Source organism: Lepus europaeus, chromosome 9 (genome assembly GCF_033115175.1).
Source record: "Lepus europaeus isolate LE1 chromosome 9, mLepTim1.pri, whole genome shotgun sequence".
Classification (NCBI taxonomy): Eukaryota; Metazoa; Chordata; class Mammalia; order Lagomorpha; family Leporidae; genus Lepus; species Lepus europaeus.
The window spans coordinates 17,921,891-17,941,735 of NC_084835.1; the positions used below are offsets into that span (position 1 = coordinate 17,921,891).

General features: G+C 42.6%; 1 protein-coding gene across 5 annotated transcripts in view; it reads left to right on the forward strand.

Moving 5' to 3' along the window:
- ULK4 (unc-51 like kinase 4) overlaps window positions 1-19,845 on the forward strand; it is a 597,001-nt gene that overhangs the window by 238,115 nt on the left and 339,041 nt on the right. For all 5 annotated transcript variants that reach the window (XM_062200117.1, XM_062200120.1, XM_062200121.1 and 2 more), the window contains 3 exons: window positions 104-155; window positions 263-410; window positions 15,901-15,993. In XM_062200117.1, the coding sequence (XP_062056101.1) occupies window positions 104-155; window positions 263-410; window positions 15,901-15,993 (293 nt within the window). The remainder of the gene's footprint in view (window positions 1-103; window positions 156-262; window positions 411-15,900; window positions 15,994-19,845) is intronic.

Here is a 19,845-nt window from a genome sequence, read left to right on the forward strand (position 1 = left end):
TTTTTACTTCTTTGATTAGTGACTATGTGCGTTGAAGAAGCGTCGACGACGTCTCATTTATAGAGACTGGGACCGAGCCTTTGTTTCCCATGCCTCCTTTTAGGTTGTGGACTGCATCCTGCCACCCTTGGTGTCCTTGGTTCAAAGCCAGAATGGTGAGTGTGACCACATCCCTGGGGATTCCACCACCTAAGCGTCGTGTTCCCCACTCTGTTTCTACGTAGTAACGTTCTTGGCCATCTCTTCCCTTGTTTCAAAAAAGTGGAGTGGCGGCTCTTCAGCTTGCGGTTGCTCTCGGAAACCACCTCTCTGCTGGTCAGCCAGGAGGCCGGGGACGGCCGGGAGGAGGCGAGCGTCGTGGACTCGGAGAGCAGTCTGCTGGCCCTCATCAGAGACGTCCTGCTTCCACAGTGAGTATCACGCCGCCGCGTCCACATGGGGAGGCCCAGAGAGGCCTGGGGAGCTGTTGCCAGAACACACCCAGGGATGGGCGTGGTGGCCCCCGAGTCCTTGTGTTCCTGCTTTGGAGCGCAAACTCCCCATGTGCACGTGGTCTGTAAACGGAGGCGTAGGCTGTCACCTTGCAGAGAACCTGAGAGAGCCCCAGTCCCACCTAAAAAACATCTATTTTGAGCCTAATCTGTTTTCTGCCAGACACTTGACTGTCAAGTTACGCAGATTGAAAGATGTTTATCTTTTAAGGAGCAAGGTATACAAGTCAAGGTCATTAATACGAGACTGCTGGAACATGAAATTGAAGCTTTTCCTGTCTCTAACCTAAATTAATAGAGATGGAAGGAAGTCTTCCTTCCCCCACAGTTCCCGGAATGGAAATTAAGTTTAGTTACAGACAGGATTTGCTTTTGGGGCGGGGGCAGTGTAAGAGGTGGTGGAACAGATAATGAGGATTAGTTCATTAGAAAGTTATTTTCTTTCCCCTCTTAGTCTGTGGCACAGGTAGCAAAACCCAAAGTAGAATGACTGCTGAGCTCACCCACTGCGAACACGGCCCCTTCCACTCAGGGAACACTGTGGTTTTGATCAAACAGGACAATTTACATTTTAAAAGCATGTCATGTGTCATTATTAAAGAAGATTTTTTTTTTTCAAAGTTAAATGCTAGATTGTGTATTGTATGCTACTCTGTAAGCCTGATCAGCTGCGGTATGAGTCAGCTGAGCAGGTTTCCAAGGGTGGCAGCCTCTCCTATTGCTCCTCTCTCCCTGTTCACGCTCTCATGATCTGTTTCCATGCCAAAAAAGAAAAAAAATCACAGTATAGAAGCCACATAATCAGAATGTCATTCCATTCTGATTTCGGTCAATGTTAAGAGTTTGACCTGCAAAATTATGTCCATATAAACAGCAACAATGGTTAAAACAACCAGCCGCTGGCTCAGAAAGGCGAGTCTTTGAGTGGGTAGCTCTTACCCGTCAACCCTTGCTCTGCTGACTGAGGAGCCCATGTGGACTGATGGGAGCTGGATCTGCAAGGACTTGGTGTGCAGGCCAGGCGCTTGGTGCTTTTTCCCTTGCTGTGCTTCTGTAGTTAGCTTTTGGGAGATCTCTGAAAATGAGTTTCTTTAGTAAGGATACTTGTGATACTCAAAGTAAAGAAATGGTCATCTACATAAAAAATGTTGAGGCTTTGTTACATGAAGCTTTTTCAGTGGTAAACTATCAAATAAATTGTCAGTTATATTTGTTACATGTGAGTGCATCTATATAGTCTAAGCTTACAGGAATTCTATAAGTATTATGATCTTCTAGTGGGATTACAACCCGTCTAATGAGCTGGATGAATGTGCCACCTTAGATTTCTCAAACTATTCAGTAATAATCAAACTTATCTTTAGCCAAGAAAAGGCCCTAAAAAGTAGTTTTTACACAAAACATGATTTTTTAAAGAGATGTGTTCTGGATATCTGCTGTCTAAAAACTTGTACAAGCATTTTTTTAGGACCGAAGATGGCAGGATCCTGTGTTTACAGTAGGGATTAGACTGACTCAAGAGGGAATTCAAAGGTCAGGAATAGAGTGTTAGCAGCTCTGCAAATCTGAAATAAATTTCTTTATGGCTAAAATCTGCCCAGTTTTAGAGCAGTTTGCAAATAAAAAAAGTCAACTCTAATTCAGTGCTCTTGTGTTATTTATTTGAGTTGAAATAAATATGTAATTCCTTGAATAGGTACCTTTTCTAGGGATGAGGAATTAAAGAGGAAAATACATGTGGAAACCGCATGGCAATTCGAGAGCATAAATAATGTAGATGAGTTCAGGTGTTTGTTAAATAGCTTGAAATATACTTGGGACGATGGTATGGAAGTTAGTGGGGTATAGTGTGCCATGTTTTCACACTTTGTGGACTGAATTGGCTGTGAAGCACAGGTCTTGCCTCTGTGTTTTCAGTCTTTAAGCCTTATTTTGCTCATCTTGAACAGGGTAACAGTACCTAACTCACATGCTAATTGTGAAGGTTGAAATAGGATGCCTCTTATAAAACACTCAGTACAGTGTGTATGACATAGTACACTCTCAATAAGTATTTAGCACCACTACCACTAGTCTCATTATTTCAATATCTGCTATAAAAAGTTAAAGGTTACAATAATAGAATAATAGTAAATAGGTCCTAATACATAGAAATTAAGTGCCATTAAAATAGATAATGCTTACTACAAGGTGCTTCAAAAAGTTACAGAAAAGTGGAATTGATTGGCACCTGGGTATGATTGTTGAATGAGGGATGGGCACTGCAGGCATTTCTGGGGCAAGCAGTGGTGTGGACGAGGCAAAGCACTGGGTAGTAGGCAGGCCAGCTTCTCTCTGGGGGTTCCTGCCTGTGAGCGTTTTGGGAAGTGAGCTGGGAGGGAATGTTTTCTCTCCATGAGCCTCCTTACACAGCCAGTACTGAATGCACTGTATTCCACAGGCGTAGTGCTAGGTCTTGGGCTTTTGAACAACCAAGATGTGCACAGCCTCTGCCTCTATGGGACTCAGTCTCTGACAGAACCAAAGATTGCAGAATTTTTTTTTTTTAACTCGAAGTTTGGAAGTCATGTGAGCCAAACGTCCAATGAAGTATTGGGTATTGAAGCTGTGTTTCTTACGTTGTAGGCCTGCATGCTGTTTGTTAAACCTGCAGGGAACATGTTCTTGAGGGCAGTCTGGAAAGAACTTGAGTCGTGTTTCTGAGTTGGACGAGTCACCCATGTACTTAGTGAAGCTTGGGGTTGCTCGGTGCCCTGTGCCCTTGGGGTGGGGTTTCCTGTGCCCCACCTATGAACAGCTCCCTGGACTCTGGAGCTGCTGCCGTCATGATTTTGGAAACACCGTTCACCTAAGGGCGCAAGGAAAGTGTTCACCACTGAAACGCTTGCGTAACATTGGATGTGAGCAAATCAAACTCTGAATATGCCATCAGTTTTGTGTTGATGATAACGCAGCACCACAAACTGAGCGGGTTCAGCCGGCACTCCCGTGTTCGCTCACAGCTGTGTAGGGTCCTGCTCTGGCAGTGTGACTGTTCAGGTTGTCCTCTCACTGCAGTCAGGGCAGCTGCCTGGCCTGGGAGAGAAATCGGCTTCCAGCCCCATGCCGGCTGTTGCCAGAATGCAGCTCGTTGTGGTTTGCGTTAGTTTCCTAGTACTAACCAGAGACCACACTCTGGAGCTGAAAGCAACAGAAATGGACCCTGGAACTGTTCAGGAGACCAGAAGTCTGGAAGGAAGGCGCTGGCAGAGGATGGTCCTTGGGGAAGCTCTGGGGGAGAATCCTTGCTTACCTCTCTCTCCCAGCTTCTGCTGGCTGTTGGTGATTCTCTGCGTTTTGGTTGTCCTCTGTCTTCCCGGGGCTTACCCTGCTCTCTGTCTCTCTCACATTTCCCCCTGGCTGTATTTCATGAGAACACATTCCATGGGTTTGGGCACAGCCTACGTTCCGGTTTGTTCTTGTCTCAAGATCCTTTCTTATATCTGTAAAATCCCTTTTTCTAATGAAGGTCACAGGCACAGGGTCTGGGTGTCTGGACTCGGCTCCATCTTTTGGGAGGTGTGCGTGTGGTGGTGTTTGGCCTCGTCTCCAGTTGTAGGACCGCAGTACTCACCTGTGTGCAGCCCTACCTGCCCTGAGAGGCTGGCATCTCCTCAGCTACCCCCTCTGTCCTTAAGGTGGCAATGATTTCTCACAGTTGGAGTCTCTGGATTCCTGTGCAGCCACTGGCTAGAGGAAACTCTTTGCTTACTAAACTCGGTTGGCTTGGCTGTTTACGTGTAGTCTTTACCTTGTGGCTCGTAGGCTTGGGCTCACATCTTGCTCCAGTCATTCACTCGGTGTGTGTATCTCCTCTTTCCTTTCCTGCTTTCAGTTTTTCCTCCTTTGTACAAGCTAGTCGGGATGCCAGCAACGTAACTGAGTTAGCTGAGTGATTAATGAGAAAAGGTTTCTGTTTTTGTTTTTGTTTTCTGTTCTGGGAAGAAAGATACCACATATACTCAAAAAATTACCGTGTTTTTTTGGTTGGGCAGAGACAAGATTTAGTTGTAAAAGTTTATGCGGAAGAGACAGTGTTTAATGGAACGTAAGCCCAAATTAATCTTATTAATTAAAATCAGCACCTCTTAGAAGCTTAATATCAAAGTCCTTATCAGCAAAATGTTAGTACTGAAAGTCTTACACTGACTACTTGAATGTGTTTTTCCCTGTCTCCTTAGATAAGGTGAGGGCATTTCTCTTTCAGTATTTGACTCTTAGGAAGAACAACACCATTGTTACTCTTGTGGAAATGGAATTTTAATGTTGATTAAAACGTAAATGCTGTTGGTTTCCAACTTAACAATGGTTTGACTTAAGATTTTTTGACTTTCTCATGGTGCAAAAGCCAAATGCATTGAGAAGGATCCATGCTCTTTATTTTGAAACATTGATCCCCTCTCAGGCTAGGGATATGGAGATAGGATACCGTCTTGATGTTGGGAGCCATAACCCCAGTCAGCCCTGCGCTTACGAGGGGGTAACCACCAGTGCTCTACTGTGTGCTGTGCCGCTAAGCTGGGGCGTCCCAGAGCTCAGATGTGTTCAGTGCACTTTCACTTAAAATGTGGATGTACTTCAAAGACTTTATGGGAAGTAGGATAAATTTATTTTCATGCAAAAAAAAAAAATGGAGGTCCTTGCATAGTTTTTTCACAATAGACATTCACCGTGAACTTTTTGAAGATTCCTCATTTTTTTCAACTTAGGGTGATTTTATTGGAAACTGATCTCGCTGTGAGTCAAGAAGTACCTGCAATCTAACTTGTACCACATTGTGGAATTGTGTATGTACACAGTAAGATGCTCCCTCTCTTCCTGCCTCCTTTATTTCTTTCATAGCTCCTTTATTTAGTGAATATGTGTGGAGTGACTTTGACGTGCCAGGCACTGGGGTACAGTGGTTGAGTCCCTCAGTGAGCTAATTTTCTAGTGGATGAGACAAAGTTGTAAACAAAGACATATACAAAAAGATTACAGCTAATATTACCTTGGAGGAAAACAAAACATAACACGTGGAGAATGATGGTAAGGGGAAATGAGGGAGGAGCCATGTTAGGAGCCATCAGGAAGGTGTTGAGTGGTATGATAAGCCACGGCAAGATTTTGCTGAACGTTTGGCCTTTGGTAGACACAAACCAGTTGGCCAGCATCCATTTTCATCTCATATTTTCTCTTAGCGTTGAGTGTTTTGTATTGAAAAGGGATCCCGTTGGTACAGATGTGCTCGGCGCATCGTTATGGCAGTGTGGCCTCTAGCATTTCTCTCCTGGGGAAAATGAGCACAGCCATTCTTGTTTTCTAATTCTCTTGTGCCCTGTACAATGATCAGGATCACAATGACGTCATAAATTACTAAGGCTTTGTTTTTAGGATGTCTGAAAGGAAAGTTTTCCCTATTGAATTGCATTGCCTTTTAGAATTAGCAGTTTATAAATGGATCCCTTTGCTGGTAACATACTGTAGGGTTGTTCAGAGTCATGTCCCCATAACAGATCAATTTGGCCACCTGATTTTTTTTTTTTTTTTTTGTCCTTTGGCTCCTATGACATTTGGATGATTCTCTGTTTCTTCCTTGTCTTCTTTGGTCACAGGAATTCTGTGTTAAAATAATAGTAAACTTGGCCATGTTTGATGCACATCAGAATAGAAAGGGATATTTCATTTTTTATCTTTCTTTAGATAATTTTTTGCAGATAAAAATTTTTTTAAAGTTTTATTTCTTTATTTGAAAGGCACAGTGATAAGGGGAAGAGTTGGGGAGTAGAGAGAGAGGGATGGTCCATCTGCTGATTCACTCCAATAAAATTTAGCTTACAAATCATTTTTGTATTAAAAGAAGAATTTGGAGCGTTAAACCCTTGACTGTAATGCAAATTAAAAATGTTACCTCAAAAACTTAAAGAGGGAGGACAAAAGTATCCTTGTATGTTTAGAATTCTATCTATAAACTACATTGAATGTGTTGAAAACTAAAAAGCAAAATTCTTCATAACATTGTCATAGTGTTATTTTTCCCTTTTACTTAGTCCTTTCATAATGTTTCAGATCTGTGTGTTTAGGCACTGAAATCCCCCCGCCCTCCAAGAGTACATTCTATTGTAATAATTTAGAGGTTAAAACAGTAACAGAAAATAAAGGTAAGTGCTATTTGATGCTTCTGAATCAGGATCATTCTACCATTCCTGCTCTTTGGATCTATATTGTAGACCCTGAGTTTAGCTTTATTGAGGACATTTCTTTTGGCCTTTGAGACTTCCAATAAGACAGGGTTTTTTTGTTTTGTTTTGTTATGTTTGTTTGTTTAATTGAAGCCACCAGAAGGGAGCAGAGTTTATTATCTGAAATTATGTCTCGCACTTCTTGGAACCTGTACCTACCTGTGCCTGCTCTCTCATAATCCCCTCCCATCTGTCCGTTTCTCCATCCACATATGTGTTCATTTAGCTGTGTCCATGCAAAAATCGAGGGGATCATCCAGAAATCAGAGCACACAAACATCACAAGACTGGAAAGTCCTGTGTCAAAAAGTTTTGGAGTTGACTCAGGACCAATTTCAAATTTTAGAAGCGATTTTTACTAAAAGTGCCAAAAAGAGGTGCTTTATCTCCTCCTTTATCTATCTCCCCCTTTCTCATAGCAGTTTGTGGGAGATGCCTTACACATCCCAGAAGGTAGATTTTATCTTAACAGCTTTGTTGCACTATTCCGTCAGTACTTTCTGAAATTACATTGCATCGTCGCATCATGGCCATCTTAGTTGGGGTAAGCACCCTCTCAGGATGTAGCCCATCATTAAGTAGCTGTGACTAGTAATACTGGTAGCTGTTTTATCAACATTCTGCAAATAATTTTTCCATCATATGGTTTGTTTATGATACGTTTGCCATTGAGAAAATTTTTTTAAAAAAGACTTAAAATTAGTTTTTTTTTTCATTTTTCATTGCGTTCTTGCTCAAGAATATGCCTATTCATTTTTAGTGCTCTAATGAATTAAAAATGCTTGCTTCAATTTCTAATTTATTGAGATAGATTTTCTTTTTTTTTAAAATTTTTTTAACTTTTATTTAATGAATATAAATTTCCAGTGTATAGCTTATGGATTACAATGGCTTCCCCCTCCCATAACTTCCCTCCCACCCACAACCCTCCCCTCTCCCGCTCCCTCTCCCCTTCCATTCACATCAAGATTCATTTTCAATTCTCTTTGTATACAGAAGATCAATTTAGTATAAAGATTTCAACAGTTTGCACCCACATAGAAACACAAAGTGAAACATACTGTTTGAGTACTAGTTATAGCATTAAATCACAATGTACAGCACATTAAGGACAGAGATCCCACATGAGGAGCAAGTGCACAGTGGCTCTTGTTGTTGACCCAACAAATTGACACTCTAGTTTATGGCGCCACTAACCACCCTAGGCTGTCGTCATGAGTTGCCAAGGCTATGGAAGCCTTCCAAGTTTGCCGACTCTGATCATATTTAGACAAGGTCATAAAAGACAGAGTGAGGATAGTAACCAATGATCCTAAGAGTGGCATTTACCAGGTTTGAACAATTATACAGCATTAAGTGGGGAAGAGGACCATCGGTACACACAGGTTGGGAGTAGAGCCATTGGTGGTAGAGTAGAGGTTATGATTACAAAGGAATGAGGCCCAAGTGTGCTAGACAGGGTCTAGAACAAAGGACAGAGTCATTATTAGAGGAGCTAAGAAAGGTGCTGTCTAAGCTACAATGAAGTTTTCTGATTGAGAGGCAAATAGAACCTGATAGAAGGGGCTTGATAATAATCTGTTGGGCTTTAGGCCTTGTAAGTTAAGAGGCCCAGACCTATCTATCTCTTCACATGGGGTATATCCTAAGGGAGGTGTGAACCTCCTAGGGGAAGGCACTCTGTTGACTTTCATTACTTGGCTGGCCTGGGAGGAGAGCTGGCCAGGTAAAGGCAGGTGGCATCTCTAACAAGAAATTTACAGTTCTGCCTGCAATGTTGCTGACCCTACTTGGCCATCTCCTCAGCTGCAGTGGTCACTTTGGAAGTTGGGCTGAGTGAAGGGCTTTTCAGCTTAGAGCCAATAAGATCTGTGGCTCTGACCTGGGCATCCTTCGACTCCAGGGCAGGTCCATTTCCAGTGATCCAACTCTTGGCAGAGCTGCCAGGGCTCTTCACAAGCTGACTTCTGCTGAAGCCCAGGCTTACCACATTGAAAGCCACTGCAGTGGACTGGCCTGTTGGGTCTCCTTGAGGGCAGATCACTGTACAGATCAGCCATTAATAAGCCTGCCATCCATTGCTTCTGATGCCTAGCTTTCTTTTCCTCCTGGTTTGTGTTAAAGCAGACCAGAGGATGCAAGTCAAGGGAGTGCCCAAGTCCCATCTCTAATCTTCGGTGGCCTGAACTACAAGTCTATAGTCACAGGCATGTTCTGTAGTAGTTTTTCTAAAGTAGACAATGCCCATGAGGAAAATTATATTCTCACTTTAAAACTTTCTTTCCCTTTGGTCTGAAAGGGAGGTTTTTTCTACTTACTGTATACTTCGCTGATGGCAAAGTGAATCTAGCTATGAGATTATTATTTAAGTTCTTATTTTGGCTATGCTATTACAGAAAAATGTTAGCCATCTCTTTTATAAGGTCTAAAGATTAAATTGTGCATCCTGTAGATTCCTTCATAATAGAATTAGTTTCCTACCTTGAAGAGAATAGAGAAATGAAAGAACAAGTTGGGCTTAGAATAGAGAAATGAGGGAGCAAGTCCTAGATCGCTTGCTGACAATAGCAATATCACATGAATACTTAGCAAACCGTTTCAACCATTAGATAACAACTTAAGAAAACATTTACCAGAAGGTCCAATGCCTTCTATAAATTTTAAGAATCATGTATTTGAAAACACCTCTTAAATATCTAACATGGTGTAGTTTGTTTAACCAGTAAACTTAAGCACAACCATATAAAATGTTTTTAGTTTCTTTCTACCAACACGTTTAAAACATATGATACACAGATTCAGGTCACACAAATTAAAATGTATCTTTGATTGATTTTAGCAGCTTAAATTTATGGACAATCTTATCTATAAGCCATTTAAAATAAAACTCTTAATAAAATTCCCTATGTGGACATACAATATGTACACACATATAACATAGCATAATAGACCAATATAGCAATTTTAATAATAGCTTTTAAAATCTTTAACTCTTTTTGTAGATTGCCAATGGATTTGAATTGCTTTTTGTTTTTAGATTAATGCATTGCTTTAACAGAGCATCAGAGTTTAATTCTATGTCAAAGAGAAATTGAGCTTCCTGTAATCTTTTGCTGTGAGGTTTCCTTCCTTTACCTTCTTTCATATTGATGACCATGTTTCTGTGTTTCTGTGTATAACACATCTTTAAGCATCTTTTGCAGGGCAGGACGAGTGGCAACAAATTCTTTCAATTTCTGTTTGCTATGAAAAGTCTTAATTTCACCTTCATTCACAAATGAGAGCTTTGCAGGATATAATATTCTGGGCTGGCAGTTTTTCTCTCTTAGTACCTGGGCTATGTCTCTCCAATCCCTTCTAGCTTGTAGGGTTTCTGATGAGAAGTCTGCTGTGAGTCTAATTGGAGATCCTCTGAGAGTAATCTGACGTTTCTCTCTTGCACCTTTTAGAATCTTTTCTTTATGTTTCACTGTGGTGAGTTTGATTACAATGTGTCGTGGTGAGGATCTCTTTTGGTCATGTTTATTAGGGGTTCTATAAGCTTCCTGTACTAAGATGCCTCTGTCCTTCTCCAAACCTGGGAAATTTTCTGCTAGTATCTCACTGAAAATGCCTTCCAATCCTTTCTTCCTCTCCATGCCTTCAGGAACTCCTAGAACCCGAATATTAGGTTTTTTAATAGTATCCTGTAGATTCCCGACAATATTTTTTAGATTTCTAATTTCTTCTTCTTTTCTTTGGTTTGCCTGTTTCCTTTCCTGTTCTCTGTCTTTTAAGTCCAATATTCTCTCTTCTGCTTCGCCCATTCTGTTTTTAAGGCTCTCTAATGTGTTTGTCATTTGATCTATTGAGTTCTTCATTTCATTATGATTTCTCATCACTATCACAGTTTCCTGTTCTACTAGTTGTTTCATTTCATTTTGATTCCTCTTTAATAATTCATTTTCACAAGAGAGATTTTCTATCTTGTCCATTAAGGATTTCTGTAGTTCAAGAATTTGTTTTTGAGAACTTCTTAATGTTCTTATCAATTTTTTGAGATCCGCTTCTTGCATTTCTTCGATCTCATCATCTTCATAATCTTGAATTGGGGTGTCTTTTTCATTTGGGGGCGTCATAGTGTCTTCCTTGTTCTTGTTACCTCGGTTTTTGCGTTTGTTGTATGGCATGTTGGAGATATTTGGTTTCTTCACTGTGGTGTTTTTTCTTGTTACACTATGGCTCTATATTAAGTGGACTGTCTGCTTTCAGTGGAGCCTTAGAGGCTTGAGATAAGTGTGGACTGAGAGCTGTGTTTGGTTCCTCAGGGTTGAGGGTGTGTCAAAAATGACACTCCCAAGTTAGGCGTGGTAAATCTCTCTCTCTCTCTTTTTTTTTTTTGATTCAAAAGGGAAGTAATTCCGCACAGCTGAATGTAATTGGAGGCAGTTAGCAGGCAAATGATATACCCACAGGAGCCAGAGAGTGGAAGCTCTTTCCCAAGGACCACACAGGGAATCTCTGCTGCCCTCAGTGTGGGCTCCAATTCTCCTGCAGTCTCCCACTGGATTGCCAAGTTAGATCCTAATCTCCTGTTATTTCACCCCTCCCCCCAGAGTCAGATTTTTCTGCTAGGCTCAGGGCCGGTGCAGACCTGAGGTCGCCCTGCTTATGACGTATGTCCAAAATGGCGCCTGCTCTGTCTTGCTCGCCTTTGAGGGGTGAGCAGAGAGAGAGAAACTCGTGTCCATATTGGTCACTTTTTTATTTTTTTCCTCTCTCTCTTCTAGTTAGCCTGGTGAACTTTTCCCCATGGAGTTTCATGCCTCGTTCCCTCTAGTCTCCTCTTTCCGCTTGCCTGCTGGTGTCTCGGGCTATTGAGGTTCGGCTCACCTCGCGTTCCAGCGCTGGTGCGTTGAGTCTGCCGCTGGTGTCCCGAACTTGGGCTCCCACACTCTCCACGCAGGTCCACTGTGAATCACTAGCTCCAGAAGAGTTTCCGCTGCTGTTTCTTCCCCTACTCTTCCTTGACCCTGCAGTATCTCCACTTTTATTAACCTGTGTGTCTTGCTGAACTATCAATGTGCTCCCTTCCTATTCCGCCATCTTGCCGCTCTCTCCGAGATAGATTTTCTTAAGGTCTAGCCTGACAGTCTAACTCTTTCAGTTAAATTCTTGTCTGGCTTGTCTGTTTCTTGTCCAAAATCAAGTGTTCCCTTTCTTCCCATTTGATTTTTGTACAAAGTTCTGATCTCACACTACACGTAATGGTTACTGGGGCTTTAGAATGTAGGTGAGCTTTTCATTTAACAGAATCTTCATCATTGATTTGCACCCTAGAGTTTCTTGAATGTTCTGGAATTACTTCTCCCCAGATTCTCAAAGTACACTCCATGGACATGAGAGGTTGTGCCTTCACCCCTGCAAGATTGGACCACTCTGTGACACAGGGCCTCCAGCCTTCCATCCTAGTTGGAGAGAATTCTCTCTCTGCTTGGTCATACCCCTCAGGATGGTTTCTCATGATAATCCAGAGTGACTTGGATAGTCAGTTTGAATGTCGTCCCCTTCCATCTAGGTGTATACCGTCTATACCGGGCACTCGGCAAGGAGTTTATTCATTTTAGGTTTAAGAGTGAAGATAGAAGAGAGATGGACTACCTGCTCTTGAGCTTGTCATGCTGGGTCACAAGTAAACAGTTCTGGGGAGTTGTCTTCGCTTTGATGAGGATGTGATTTTAGTATGAATGTCTCTTCCTGCCTGAGTTCCAGCTCCTTAAGCCCCTTGTTAGAGAGCACTCCGGAGGTAGAAGAGTGGAGACTACAGGCAGTATTTGGACAAGGAATTGGCAATCTATTGCCAGATCTAGGCCACCAGAATGTGCCTTTCGAGCCGCGCATCCAGCAGAATGGAGCAGCCCTTCGTAGGTCACTTCCTCTGTGGCTATTTCAAAAATCAGGGCTCATCACTGATACTGTTTTTCTGCTGAGTTTTAGTTAGAGAAGTGCGAGATCCAGTGACCATGTGCTTAGCTGCTTGATCTTGCTGCAGAAGACAAGTCTAATAAATCACAGTATATTTTTGGCTAGGTCTTGCTGACCACAACAAACCTATCTTTATTAAACTAAAATGCACTCACTATTTGTATTCTACACATATCCATTATGAATTTTACCCTTCATTTTTACCAACTGGAGAGAAATAGTACCATGTTCTTTGGGAAAATGTTCACGCATGGTTGAGTACATATTTCAGTTGTCCCTCTTGTTTGAAGGTTAGATAACCTCCAACAATCTCAAGACATTTTCATTTTAGTCCCTAATGTTTTAGCAATATTTTCTTTTCAAATGTATTCTGTATGTTTTGCATTAAGTTCATTTTTGCATGTAGTTTTCCAACTTGTTAGGAATGTTTTATTTATATGTATAAATAGTTGTCCATCTTTTTTGGGGGGATGGCTTTCTACATAAGCACATGAGTAAGGAGATCACTTCAGAAACTTTAAAAATTCATGTTGTTTGTGGCTCCTTCCCCCACTCATTCTAGGAAGTCTGGGAGTGGAGACAAGGAGAATTATCCCGGGTCCACGGGTGACTCATCCGAAGGTTCTTGCCCTCGCTTCTTGTTGAGACTCTTGACCAACAGTTGCTGACACCAGCAAGCAATGGTAGAGTCTTGGATGGCAGTGACCTAGTTTCCTTGTAAAGGATGTGTGCTGCAAGGGGTCAACTCAGCAGGCGTGGGGTGTTCAAATCCCGCACATTCCAATGAGCCAGGCCCTTGGTGACCTTCTGGGAGATGACTTTCTAGCCTTTGGAAAATGCCACCTGATAAGAATGTGGTCATGTATACCTGTGCCCTCAGGTGATGCTGTTAGTTTATGCTAACATTGTGAATTAGGCTGGGGGCTTCCGGTCACAGCACATCACCTTGACCCCTGGAGGGGCTTAAGATAGTAAGGAAGGTCTGCCAGAGAGGTGTCCCATGCTCACCTGACCAGTTCTGTGTCAATGCCATGGACACTGAAGCTCAGGTGAGCTTTGCTGGCGGGCAGTGCTTTGCTTCTATCATTGCCCAGCAATGCTACGAGGATCAAGCACCATGGAATTCCATGGGGAGGGGACAGCTGGAATCTCGGGCCTGGCTTCTGGATTCGGCCATATGCTCCTTTTGTCTTTGCTGATTTTAGTCCCTGTCCTTTCACCTTAATGAAGCATGATTGATAATCTAATAACTTTTCTGAGTTCTTTAAGTCCTTCTAGCGAATTGTTGGAACTGAGAGTATCCTTGGGTGCCTCCAAGGTGGGATGAGAGGAGCTTTTTATTTCTTAAGCATTTACTTAGCGAAAAGGACGAGTGATTGTCCTTCTAGTGTGCTAAGTTGTTCCTTTCAAAAAATAAATTGGATGTTCAACTTTATGAAACACAATTTTGGTCTTCCCCTGAAGATCTTTACTCAGTTTTTTTCTTACGATAGAATACATGAACTGATGTAGGAATGTTAATTTTTTTTCCTTTCTTGGTGGTGTTCATGCTTGGTTATGGTGTACTTTTTTTTTTTTTTTTAAACATATTGCTGTTTTGATTAATTTCTAGTTTTATTGTGAATGGTTAGTATTGTCTCTGTCATACACGGACAACTATTTTAATTGCTATAATTTAAAAACTTATGCAAACTTTCTAAAAATAGGTTACATCTTGGCCCCTTGAACAGAACACTGTACCCAGCTGGATGTCTTGACGCACGGCGTTGGTTTGGAAGATCATGGTGTCTCCTGGGACTTGGGTGCTCTCCTGAGGAGTGAGCAGCTCGCTCACGCTCCGTGCTCAGTGCTGCCCACACTGCCCTCCGCCTGGGGGTCTGAGGGTGGCTTTCCTTTGGCTTTTCCTGGGTCTGCAGGTCCTGTGTGGGCTCGCTTGTTAATGGCTGTGGCTTAGAGGCTACCTAATGAAGCTTGTTACATAACGATTTGCAAAGCGAGAGTGAATGAGCTCTGAGTGGGAGCCTGGGGCTCTCTCCTCTGGATGAAAAGCCCATCTGTTTCATGTCATGGGTTTTAAATATCCGTTTAGGATTTTTAGAGATTTTTTTCTCCCTTTTCAGTTGCTGGCTCTTCCAGAGAATGAATTCCTGGGAGTGGGTTGGTTGGTTGGTTGGTTGGTTTATGTTCTCCTTCATTCAGTGCTTATTGGTTGAGCATCTGTGTGGTGCTGTATATTGGATAACTGGACCTCAGTGGATAAGACCTAGCGTTTGAACCAGGCTGTGCCTAGCAGATAACATGGGATAGCAGTTTTGCTTTGACCTACACATGTGCTGTATTTTTATTGTCTGGAAAACAAGTGCTGGGAGCAGGAGAGAGAGAATGAGGGAAATTGCACATGGAATCCTCCAGGCTTTTGCCTAAGTCCTTTGCCTTTGCGATCCAGGTCTGTGTCCCTGCTGTGTGGCTGTGCAGTACCATAGCCATTGGTACAACTGTATGCTGGGTCCCATGATCCTTCAGTGAATCTCTGGATGTGGGGGTGGTCTTACAGACCACCAAACCCGCTTCTTGTTGATGGGTATTTTTAAAAAATACTCATTTTTTTTTTTTTTGAAAGGCAGAGGGACAGACATGCTGGCTTACTCCCCAGATGTCTGCCACAGTTGGGGCAGGGCCGTGCCAAAGCAGAAGCCCAGAAACCAGTCCAGGCTTTGCATGTGGGTGGCAGGGACCCAAGTACTTGAGGCATCACTCAATGCCTCCCTGGGTGCACAGTGACAGGAAGCTGGGTTCAGACACTGGAATCCAGGCACTCTGATGTGGGCTGTGGGTGTCCCCAGTGGTGTCTTGACCAGCGTGCCAAACACTGGCCCTTGTCTATTGATCTTTTGTTGTAATTCTCAGTGCAATACCCAGCTCAAAACTGTTGCATGTAGATTGCTGCTTGAAACTTCCAGAGAGCAACATTCTGTAAGTTAATACTGTCACCCTGGGCAAGGAAAGCTATTTGACACTTGATGGGGGCTAGTAGGCTGTGCAGGCCCTATAGCTTACGAGTTTGCTTCAGTATCTGTTTTTCCCCAGATGTTGACACCTTGTGGCATATTGCTTTTCTTTGTTCAGAGGAGCCCTTAAGTGAGCCAGACGACTGCGCATTTTCCAATCATCTTGTGTCGTTTCAGATACGAGCACATTCTCACGGAGCCCGACCCAGTGCCCGCGTACGCTCTGAAGCTGCTGGTTGCAATGACTGAACACAACCCAGCGTTGACCAGGTACAGTGTGCTCAAATCTCTCTTTCTTGTTTCTCATCTCTAAAGTTAATTGTTTGTCTCCTGCAAGCGTTGCTAAGAGATGATGAGGTTCCAAAAGACCAGTACTTGAGCTGCCAAAGCGGTGATTTTTCATGTTTCATGGCTTGGAATATGTCATTTACGCTGTTTGGCTTTTGTTCTCATATTTTATCCCTAATTGGAGTTTGCATCCTGTGAAAAACTTTGGTGCTTTAAAATGATGGATTCCTAAAAAAAAAAAAAAAAAAAAAAAAAAAAAAGTTGATACATATGTTTTCAAAAATGTCAGTTGGAGCTTCATTTTGTACTGAACAGTTGGCTAAGTCTCAGTGGTACTTATTAATGATTATTACTCATATCAAGTTGACATACTTGTTTCAATTAATGGAGACATTTTTTACCTTTCTTGAAGAAACTGATGTGATTGTATTAGATTGTATTAGGCCTTTTTTTTTTTTTTCCCCTAAGGTAAATACCTGTGATAAGTTACTTAGAAGTTTATTATGGCTTATCGTTGTGGAGGTTCAGAGTCTGGTGGGTGACGAAGGTGATGGATGGTGGAATGCAGGGAGAGGGAGGATCACACGGTGAGCCAGGAAGCAGAGAGAGCGAGTGAGAGAGGCAGACAGGGAACGTGCTCACGTGCTCATCCTCTGTCGGTAAGTTTTTTTTTTTTTTTTTTTAAGACCACTGGGACTCTATCACAGGTGCTTCACCCCAGTGGTCCCATCTGCTCACTTTTTGAGGCCCAGCTTTAGACAGTATAATTGGGTTGTTTCATCCTTGTTCCTTTATCTTAGGACTCAAGGGTTCAGGGTTCTAACACGTGGGCGATTGGGGGACCTCAACTATCACCAAGCCGCAACCCTGAGGATGACAGATTTCTCAGCACTGGTGCTGGGTGCTTTGAGTCCTGCCAAGAAGGTTGAGTCTGAGGAAACGGCCAGGTCCACAGCAGGCCAGGAGAGGAGGAGGTCTTCCCTGCTTTGAAACAAGACAACGGGTTTTCCACGGCAGGCCAGGGCAGCAAGCCTTTGGGGATTTGAATACCTTCAGAGTTGCTGGCCAGTCTTTCACGAAGGACGAGGGCACAGGGTCCCCCCACCTGGACTTGATCTGCTCTGCTGTCCCATCACCGAAGGCAGTGCTTTGTTAGGACTGGCTGTCACCATCGGTACCGGTTCCCCCGGCAGTGTACTGGGCTCATGGATGTCCCCTGGCTGAGTGACAGGGGCCAGGGTGCTCTGTGCTTGGTCTCTCACAGGGCTGGGGCTGTGGTAGCTTTCTCCAGAGGGTGCCATGCGAATGTCATCCTGTATTCTCTGTACTGTGTTCCAGAGCATTTGGGGAGCCTTGCATTCGAATCCTTTTCACCCCCATCAATCTGAAGCTCTCTGTGTCTGTAGTCTTTTGGAGAGCCTGACCAGTAAGCCTTCGAAATTCATCACTCACAAGGCACCATACTCTCTTCCTAAAGAAGAAATTGAATTACAGACAGTGGAACTATGGAGGTTGGATAGAAGTGTAGATAGTTCTTTGCTTCCTGGGCTTGGGACATCAAGAACGAATACTGTCTACTACTTCTATCCTTCATCAGGCTGAGCAGATGGCATTTACTTTGTCATGTGGCCTTAGTCACCTTGGACTCTTGTCCCTTCTTGTCTGCTCTCTGTTAAATTCAGGTCGGTTTCTTCACGTGGAGGGGAAGGAGAAGCTAGAAAAGTAGAAATAGATCATTGATGATGTCTACAGAATCTAAAATGATTAGTGACTAGGTGAATAGTGAATTTACTCGAGTTTTTGTTTTTTAGAAAGTTTATAAGAATTCAACTGATGATATGTATAACTTTTTTGTTTTAGTTAAATAAGCAGTATTTGAATAAATTGTCTTTATCTTAAATGCTGGCACTAAAACCAAGAGATGGCCTTAGCTTCCCTATGTCCCAACCCCAATGCCTCACAGCTGTCTCCCCAGTGGATAGTTTTTCCTTTTGTGTGTATCCTAATGGAACTTTTCTGGCTCACTTAAATTCCAATACATATGAGTACACTGAATTAGATAGCTTTGCTTTGTGGTGGTTGGCTTTTCTTTTTTTTTTTTTTTAAGATTTATTTAATTTATTTGAAAGGCAGAGTTAGAGAGAGGGGGAGAGACAGAAAGAAAGAGATCCTGCATCTTCCGGTTTGCTAAATGGCTGTAACAGCCAGAGCAGGGCCAAGCCAAGGCCAGGAGCTTCCTCTGGTCTCCTGCATGAGTATGGGGGCCTGAGCACTTGGGCCATCCTCTACTGCTTTCCCAGGCGCATTAGCAGGGAGCTGGGGTGGGAAGTGGAATAACTGGAACTGGAGCCCACGCCCATGTTGGATGCCTGTGTTCCAGGCAGAAGCTTAACCTGTGATGCCATAACGTTGGCGGCCCCAGTGGCTGATCTTTAAAAAAAATCAGAGATAATGTCATTAGTTTCATTCTGTACATGTTTTCCTGGTTATCAAAATGGAGATCTTTTCATATCAGTATTTATTTGTATTCTTGCCAATACCTTTGCCAAACTAATAATGAAAACGGGTTCTCATTTTATTTTGTAGTCATTTAACTACTGATCGTACTGTATCTCTCATACTGTTTATTCACTCTGCTTAATTAACACGTGCAAGGTGCACAGCCTTCAACTTGCAGTTCTCTAAGAATTTGCTCTAGGGAAAGCTCACATGTGCACTAAGATTTCCATTGAGAGAAGTGATTTTAAAATGAGAGGACTTTGTATAATTGACATGATTTAATATAAATTAAAGTTATACATATAATCATAATGTCAAATACTATGTGACAGTTTAAAAGGGCATGATACATTTTGAATACTCATTTGTAAAGATGTCTAAATTGTTTGCTTAGCTGAAATTGCTTTTCATCCCTTTTTCCATCATCTCCTTACATGGAATCTTTCCCCAGATCTTGTTCTGCTTGCCTCTTCTCAAGAGCAAGATATTAAAGTAAGATTTCACTTATGTCAGTATTAGCTTAAGCTCAGAAGGTCAAGGGCAAAGCATCATAGGTCAGTTACCACCCTCTCCCTCCCCTGTTCCCCATCATACACTTTTTAAAAAAATAGATTTATTATTTATTCATTTATGTATGTATTTGAAAGGCAGAGTTAGAGAGGGAGGGAGACAGAGAGAGATATTCCATCTGCTGATCGACTCCCCAAATGGCTGCACTGGCTGGAGCTGGACTGATCCAAAGCCAGGAACCAGGAGCTTCCTCTGGGTCTTTCCACGTGGGTGCTTTCCCAGGTTCATTACCAGGGAGCTGGGTCGGAAGAGGAGCAGTCAGGACTCAAACTGGCACCCATATGGTATATTGCAGCCACAGGTGGCAGCTTAACGCGCTGTGCTACAGTGCCAGCACCTCCCCCCACCATACACTTTAAAGGGAGATCTTACCAACTTTGGTGTGACCTTGCAAAGTCCATTCACCCACTTGGTAGGAAAGGAAGGGAGAAAGAACAGCCATAAATAATTAGGCTTTGGAGTTCTTATTTGCCTAAAGGATTTTTTAAAATGGCTTTTAAGTACAACATTTCAGCGTGGGTAATACATTTTTACTGAGGGGAAAAAGAACAATATCAAGAGTTAGATACTGACGAACCTTACTGCTTCCCTGGCCTACTCTGTTCTCTCTTCATCTTCATGTCATTCTGTGTGGCTAAGTGCTTTTGCTCATTTTATAACAAAATGCAGGCTGATGTGAATGTGCGCTTTTTGTATCATTCTCCCTATTACGTACAAACCACGTTACAGACTTTTTTTTTCCTGTCCTTTGAATTTTATCACTGA